Genomic DNA, 9,182 nt, shown 5'->3' with positions numbered 1-9,182 from the left:
CATTTTTTTTGTATCAAGATGGAGTAGTAGGAAGTAGAAGAAAACTTTTTTTTCCAAAGGAATTATTCTGTTCTATCAACGAGTTCATTGCAAATGAGTTAAAAATTTATTTTTTCACCTGAATAATTCTGTGTAATATTTTCAGAAGATATTCCACACTCTTTTTTGTCTTGAGTGCACACACTAAAATTTTTGAGAAATTGTCTGGTTTTCTGAGTGGTCTCCGGGTATTTGAGCGGGTAGTACTGTGACGAACTTTTACCTTCAGAGTAATCGCAACAAAAATCCTCAAAAGAAATGGTACTTTGATATTCTTTTTGGGTCATAGCCCTAACTTTTGGTTTGACAGTTTTTGACAAGATTTCGTTCTTTCTTAAATTATTGTCCATAATTTCTGGAATCTTCTTGCTATGGTATCACCATCGAATTGAGTAACTTTCTGAAGTTTGATATAATATCTATATTTCAAATATTTAATTTATTTAAAGAAACTCCTTGGTGTTCTTTATCAGTAGGTAGCTGTTCACATTTCTTAAGTGAGGAAACTTACATAAATATCTGTTGAATATAATTCAATCTAAATCATGGTATTAGCCAAGAGGCAGTTGTTTTAAGGCGGTCATTTACGAAATCCTTCAGGTGCAGAAAAGCTGAGAAAAGTGACTGTTTCGAAATTTCATTCCGAAATATTTATTTTCATAATAGGAATTATATATTGATATGTAAATAGCTGAATTGTAAGGAATATTCTGTTCTTCAGTGATCTAATATTCAGCAAGCATGCTTGAATGAATAAATGGGTCATTTTGCATTCAAAATACTTTTTCGTCGGGAAACTTACTGGGTGAATGGAAATATCAAATTAATATCAATTGAATATTGAATTCATGAAAAGCTTTGTAACTGAATATTTCTAATATCCTCCAATTCAATATTTCATTCGACATACATCAAAGATAAACCTCCTAGTAATCAACTAGAAACGGTATCCCATTGTAGGTACTTCAATCACAATGAATAATTCAGACCTATAGTGTTCGCGAGTAATTGAAATTCTATGAACATTCATCGATACCGTCTCGAAGAAAGCGGGAAAAAAAGATCGCATCTTTCTTTATGTATTTAGCAGGAGAGCAATGAAGCTAGCAGATATTGAGTAGATCCTATGATACGGCCGTTAAGCATGCCTTGATTTCGCATCCCTAGCAGAAACGCGCGCATCCCGATGGCATGGCAGCAGGATCTCGCAGGATAGTCAGTGTTTAGACATCGTCGGGAATCGTTCCTCACGCGTGAAATGTGTGTCGATCTATGGTGAACAATTATCATGGGGTAGCTATGAGAAGAGCCCTGAGTATCTGGTGCTGGATTGCGCTGTTCTTCTCGTCAGGTGAGTCACAATCCTAAATTAGAATTTCCTGTCATTCCGAAGTTCTCTGGAAACTAGGTTATTTGCCGGTAACACTATTATAACCTTACACTTTGTTTAGCTTATGGAAACTTTTGGAAAACTGCCAACGTCTAGGTTACCAGGCTAATGCGTATTTTGAGTAAATACACCAAAAAGCAGTTTGAAAGAAATCATCCTTATCTAATTCACGAATCGCCACCTTCATTGTTCTTTTTTCTGAGGATGTAATAATATATATGCGAGACATTTCAAAAAACATGCAGACATGAATGCAGTGACAGAATTAGTAGTGTACTGACCTTCATGACTGGAAAAACATTATTGTTTACTCCACTTCATTATTACGCTTTATGTTATTTATATTTTTCGAACAGATACGTGAAAAAAACTGAATCCAACGTGGGCGACTGTTCTTACAGTGTGCCCCAACGAAACTCTATCTCTGGAGTCGCAAAAACACTGAAAATTGCTCAGGTTTTTCATCACAGTAGTAATCATTTTGTTGTCAATACTGAACATCTCCTACTTCAGAATCTTTGAAAGAACAAAACACTTGCAAAAATAGAACACCATGCGAAGTTTTATTATACGTTCCGAGACAAAAACATTGCAGACCTTTAAATTTCCCCAGGTTATCTTCATTATGGATTGTACATTTGTAACTCGTGCAGTATCACTCCGCATTATACATTGATAACATTCCAATCAGTCGGATGAAGTACGATACATATTATCTTCTTATGATGCACTGTTTGGAACCTTTGGTGTAGTAATGGATATTACTGGAGTTTTTTCCCGACACCAAATCGTTATTTTTAACACCTCGACACGTGTTTTGATCACCAAGTGATCATCTTCCCAGTTTTAATCTTTCTCTTTAAGGATGATCACTTGGTGATCGAAATACGTGTAGAGGTGTTGAAAATAACGATTTGGTGTTGGGAAAAAACTCCAGTAATATACATATCATCTTGTATCTCCATTAACATATAAAAAATCGAGTTACTCAACAGACTGTCTACCTTTACGTGTAGTGAAGCGACCTCAAATTCTGCCGTTGGAATAATCACAAACATTTTGTGAGAAACGTGATTCATCTGGTTGTAATATCATTCAATTCATTGTTTGTAAAACCATTCACTGTGTAGTAGTAAAAACTGGGTCGATAAATCAGATTCCAAATGTTTTCGGAATAAAAAAAGTTTTTCCTTGCAGTTTTGCCTTACACTTAAGATGACCTATTTTGTATACTTTCATCTTATTACCTGATATGTGATCATACATTTGGTTCGAAATGTAGTCTACTTCGTTCCATACAGACGTATGATAGATATTCACGTGAATCATCAACAAAGTTAAGTTGTGTGAATTTCATATGTCCTCATGAAAAGGTCTTAAGGTGGTAGATAAGAAGATATCGAGGCCCATTCTATTGGTATTTGCCTTTTATTTCATCTTCCTATGAAATTTTCAGTTGGGGTTCGTGCTTGGGATTCATGCCTGTATTGGGAAGTTGAATTTTTTTTTTTTTCGTTCAGATTATCATCAATAAAATATGAACCTACAACAAAGTATTCTGAAATTAGAGCTCAGATATTCATTACTTGTAGTATTTGTGGATTAGTTTTTCTAAACTGATATAGATTTATACTTTTTCTTGTCAAGAAAACTAAAGAGGTACGTATGTGATCTCATAACATGTGAGTATTCTGCTTCGCTGATTATAGAAACTTCAGAAATAGTCCCAATTCGCTTGAAAATTAGAACCTTGGTATATTCAATATCAAAAACTTTTCAACACCCTGTCCAATTATCGTAACGATTCACACAGAAGAATAGGACATTCAAAATGTAACATGTTACACAATATATTTTCATTTCAACTTATTTTTCTTCGAAACTTCCATAACACTAAATCAATTCTTAACTGAATTTTACCAATGTGTTTGCAATTGCATATCAGTTTTGTTTATGAGGTGAACAAGGTGTAGTAGTGTTTTCAGAAAATGTTCCATACAAAAGGCAAGTAGTTGAAAACCAGAGCCAAAACACAACATATTTATAATTCAACCACCAGACAGCCCTGTTTCGAACCGCCATAGGTCTCATCAGTGGTGCTAGGCTAAACCACAAATGCATTGTTGAAGTTAACTGTCCTTGAAGCACAAGCCTGGGTAAGTAAGGTGGACGATCTCTTCCCGTACGGAGACGCCATCTATGGGATCAAAAGAGAACTCAATCCTGGGAGATTGAAGATGAACGGGAATACCAAGGCAATCAGTTGTAAATCCAACTTAGACATTGACCATTGACGAAAATCATCATCTATCTTTCACTGCAGATACCATTGCAAGGCAACTGGTTGAAAAACAGAGCCCAAACACAACGCATTTATGATTCAATACCGGACAGTGCTGTTTCGACCCGCCATAGATCAGTGGTGCTAGGCTGAACCAAAAAAGCGTTTCTGGACTCGACTGTCTTCAAATAACAAGCCTGGTAAATTGAGGGCGATGACATACCTCCTTATGGAGACGCCATCTATAGGATCGACAAAGAATTGAATGCTAGAATATCGAAGATAAACGAGGCTCCTCAAGGAGGTCAGTTGCAAAGCGCTAACTGGTGATGAATCATAAAAGCTGGTTTCATTGTGAAATATATTCAGAATATCCTAATTGTATAATTTTACCGTTTAAAAACAATTCTATTTAATAATAAGTCAGATGAATTGGTTTTTTACAAGATGGAGATGGATAGCAAAATTGCTTGAAAAGGAATGAGAATTTCATATATGATATTTATTTGGGAAAAAAGAAATAATTCAGTGCAAATTATGAAGGACGGCATTGCTGAGAAAAAAAGTTATGTTGTACAGGGTGTAACATAAGTACGTTGAAATATTCAAGTGACGTGTTCCTGAGACACTTTTAAGAAAAAAAGTCTATATGAACTTGCTTTGTTTCGGAGATACGGGGTGTTGAAATGTATTTTTTTATTTCGCTTTTTGAAAATAACTCTTGCAAAAAATGAGTTATTTGCATGAAATTCGGTACCCGGAATTTTTTTGACGTGGCAAATCATTTCGTATTGATTTTCATGTAACATCTAGAGGGCGCTGCGTACGCTGTCATTATTTATTTAAAATTGTCCTAACTTTTTTGACAGTGAACTTTTAGTAGTTTACATGAACAAACCTAATTCCTACATCTTTTCCAAGTAAAAAAAGTACACCTCTTCAACAACCCCTCATAATAAAACAAAACTTTTGAGCAATAAAATTTGTGAATATTTCACAAAAATATCTGTGAAGTCATACCAAGATTATCATAAAAACATATTTTTTATTGAAATTTCAGCACCCTGCAGTTCAAAAGTTAGTACCTGCAGAACATATGTCCATGTGAAGTTTTCTCTCAAAACTAACCCAAAAACAACTTACTCAACACCATTTATCAGATAATTTACGTATATCTTCAGTTGCCTGAATTTACTCTTTCTATAAATGACAGAAATTCTTGATAGTCTGTTATTTAAAAAATCATCAAAACACTACCCATAGCAGATACAGTTTTCCACTGATTATAAGAAAGAACCGTAAAATAACCATATAACATTTCCTAACAGTGGTTCCAGATTTGTTCAGTTCACATATTGCCTCATGCAGATTGTCCGTTTACTTCGATTTGTTAATTTTCCAGAACAATTGAAAGTATACATGAGAGTCCCAGAGTATTGTACAAATGCAGGGAGCAATTTTTCAAAAATGAAGTCAGATATATTTTATTCAATATAAGATTCAATATCAGTTTTAAGAAGAATATTGATATCTATTTGAAAAATTATGATTTCAATTTTTTTAATGTTTGCTTCTGGTAATTCCATATTTGACCGCTATTTAATGTTTCACTTACATATACAAAGGATTTATAATGTAATGTGATTTGTTTTGGTATGGCTCTTCAAGAAGCACGATAAAGAAATACCTATTTCGTATTCATGTAGGTATATGATCTTTTTATTTCTAAATGATCAACAATTCATATAAAACATATGTAAGCGATCTTTTTCCTTTTTTCTGTCTGTAACTAAACTTTCTTCTAATCAAAATTTGAAGCAACAGATAACTGAACTTTTATATAAGAAAATATGAGTTCAGCGACTTTTCGTATACCTTCCATTCCCGTTATTTTTTATCAATTTATATGAGAGATCCTGCTCGAAATGATTTTGTGAATACCACTCTATATTATGAGTTTTAGCTTTTTCGTGCATCATTGATGAAAGTCGAAAGAGGCCTGAAATGACGGCAATATGTGACATCGAAACACACTCTACTAGTTTAGGTTATGTTGACAAAACCTGAGAATTGGACATCTGTTACGATAGAAAAACGATAACACGATATCATTTTTATTTGTGTGAACTACTCTACACATGCCTCAGAGTTCATTCATATATTCCGCTGTGATTTACAGCGGTGGTCTTTCTGATGGCCTTAGTCTATTGCGGAAAGTACGTATGTAGTTTGAAAATAGGTATTTCTGATAGATGAGAATTCTAATTTATGAATAAACACATTTCGAGCTGTGGATACTATAATGGAAGATTCATAAAAAAATTGACAACATAGAGGTGGCAACTTCAAATAATGAAATACCTAAGGTAGATAACTACTTTGAAAGATATACCTATGCTGGATTTCAAAAATAACGTTGTTGACTTTTTCAAACGGTTTTATTTAGCTTGCCCTGTTTGTTTGAGTCAAAATTAGTTATTGAAGTTTAAACCTCTTTCTGTTGTCAGATTGATCTGATATCTGGTACACACATTCAGTTTTGATCACAATACAATACAATGTAAATCGTACATCGAAGAATCCAAGATGAACTCAGCTACAAGATGGTGGATTACATATTTTTTCACAACTACCTCAATATGGGTACCAAATGATAGGGCTTGACTAGTAAAATAGTAGGTAGTACACTTTGGAAAAGATGCAAATTCAAGATGGCCGCAGCTACAAAATGGCGAATTCATAATAATAAACGCATTTTTATTGTTATTCTAGAATCGTAAATAATTGGTTCATACATAGACTGTTGGCGAAGTCTAGCTCAAAGCTATTCCACTTAACTATATATATATATATATATATATATATATATATATATATATATATATATATATATATATATATATATATATATATAATATATATATATATATATATATATATATATATATATATATATATATATATATATATATATATATGTTAACTCGAAGATTCTCACGGATAAAGTATGATGAGCTGTTTTCTCGGGTTTCGCTCCGTGTTCTGTGTATTTTCTCCCCATAAGGATTATTTTCACAACGTTTCGGCAAAGTCTCATTTGCCATCTTCTGGTGATGTCTGGTTTTTTCAACTAGACTAGTTGAAAAAACCAGACATCACCAGAAGATGGCAAATGAGACTTTGCCGAAACGTTGTGAAAATAATCCTTATGGGGAGAAAATACACAGAACACGGAGCGAAACCCGAGAAAACAGCTCATCATATATATATATATATATATATATATATATATATATATATATATATATATATATATATATATATATATATATATATACTAACAAAATTGTCTGAAAAACTTTGAATCAATAGAAAACCATGAAATAAAAGAAAAAATACACTATGAATTGTAAATTGTAAATATAAAATGTATTTTTACATTACATACATTTTACATTACATATTGTTTCACAACTACCTCAATATAGGTATCAAATGATAGGGCTTGACTATTACTATAGTAGTACACTATGAAAAAGATGAAAATCCCAATATAATCTATACAAAGAACTTTGTCAGATCAAAATCAGGATACAAGCATGGATCTCCCACCCAAGTGGGATTCGGATTCGGAAGGTCCTAGGTAGCAATCATCACACAGCAATCTACGGTATTGTTCAGATGAAAAAAATAATAAAATCGTTAGGCGTAGCATGAACCTGAGTGAATATGTAAATATAACGCCCAATGATTTCATTTTTTTTATCTGATCAATACCGTAGATTTGAGAAAAGTGGCAACTTGAGTTGCCAAAATGAGAAACATTTTGAAGACTTTATATCGCGAGTGACTGTTTTTGTGAACAACGAAACGCTACATATAAAAACATAGATAAGGCATAATGAAAACTATTTTTTTTGTTTATTTAATGGAATTCAAGTTTCGAGTATGTTTTGGAAACTGGAACAAGTTTTTGATTTCTGTTTTTGAAAACGGAACTAATCTCAAGTGAGTCCGTTTGGTGAAAATCCGTCTTAAGAAACGGAGCATCGTGTGAAAATTATAGTGTGCGAGAAGTAAAATTCTAATTCATTGAATTCTCCATGTTTCAGTGTTTGAGAATTACGTTCGATATTTTTGTGTATTTCTTTTCTAACAAATTGCATTTCATTATCCTAGTTACGATGTTTTTGTTTGAAAACATGATTGTTTTACCACGTATTGAAGTAATCATAACCTGGGTAATTCTTTACATGTATACATCAGTGAAATGTTTCTGTTTCATAAACTTATCTGAATTTAGACTTGCAACTGCAATAATGTACAATAATTCGCGTTTAATGTATCAAACAGCCCTGTACAAGAGAATGATTGAAAATAAAATGCTGAATCGATGCCAAGTTTTATAAATTAAAAAAAAATCTTCCACAATCTCATAATAATAATGTTTATTTATCAAAAATTACAATTTTGAAAACAAAATGTTCATATGAGTAGTGCTTGAGAGCTGAATAAATAAACAATAAACAATGGCATCTCTGAAGAAAGGATCAAAATATTAGTCCTTGTGCGTGATATAACCTCTAGAAATGAAAAAAAAGACAAAAAACATTCATATAGCACATAACACAATATTTAAAATGTCACAATGGTAGGTAAAACCGTCACATTCAGGTCAAGTGAATATCACGATCGGTTTGAAATCTCAGTGAACATAATATTCATGTATTACATTATAAATTATCTAAATGCCACCAATAGATGGATAATTGTTTTATGCAAGGTATCACATGTCACAGTCGGTAAAAAGGCACATCTAGAGTCTCATTAGACATATATATCACTTTCTGTTGAATAGGACAAACAATTTGTCAAAACTTATTAACTAACCAATATTTAGCCAATTTTTCACTTGTTTTTTGAACTCAATGTAGTTTTGACTAGTTTATATGGTTTCAGGCAGTAAATCCCAAGTTTTTGACCCAGAAAGCTGCAGTGCCTCTGTCACACTGTTTGTTACATTTCGGAACCACAAGACTAATGTTTTTGTCTTCTAGTATTGTATGGGTGATTTGAGCGTGTTATTTTAGTTTCATTTTTGTATATTCTCTGCAAAATGTTTTGGCAATAGAGTTGTCTAATATCGAAAATGGCACTTTCTCTGTATAAATTATCGCTTGGATACATCCTTCCTTTCCCCTAGATGATTTTAGGAATTTTTTTGTACAATATTGAGGCAATTTAAGTGCGTGTCATTTACTCCTCCTCATCCTATTATGCCGTATGGAAGTTGGGACTGAACCAAACTATAATATATATTGACTTTGCCTGGTTTAGTGATTCAAAATATTTTCAAATGCGGTTTTTCTTTTGGTTAGGAAAGGGATCAAAAATGTTCGTAGATAAACAATTTAGTTTTATGCCAACATTTCGGACTTTATTGAATCCAGCATCAGGTCTCTATAATGAAAT

At 32.7% G+C, this 9,182-nt stretch overlaps 1 protein-coding gene across 2 annotated transcripts in view; it reads left to right on the top strand.

Annotated features, from left to right (window-relative positions):
* The first annotated feature begins 1,168 nt into the window (after positions 1–1,168).
* Positions 1,169–9,182, top strand: part of Dscam4 (Down syndrome cell adhesion molecule 4) — a 585,723-nt gene continuing 577,709 nt past the window's right edge. For both annotated transcript variants that reach the window (XM_074180747.1, XM_074180746.1), the window contains exon 1: positions 1,169–1,390. In XM_074180747.1, coding sequence (XP_074036848.1) covers positions 1,312–1,390 — 79 coding nt within the window. In that variant the 5' untranslated portion in view covers positions 1,169–1,311. The remainder of the gene's footprint in view (positions 1,391–9,182) is intronic.

The sequence above is a fragment of the Leptinotarsa decemlineata genome, unplaced genomic scaffold, assembly GCF_025532065.1.
Source record: "Leptinotarsa decemlineata unplaced genomic scaffold, Ldec_3_MD MMD2_tig00026299_RagTag_RagTag, whole genome shotgun sequence".
Taxonomy (NCBI): Eukaryota; Metazoa; Arthropoda; class Insecta; order Coleoptera; family Chrysomelidae; genus Leptinotarsa; species Leptinotarsa decemlineata.
Note: the sequence above shows the minus strand (reverse complement) of the source record. Positions and strands in the feature narration are given on the sequence as shown.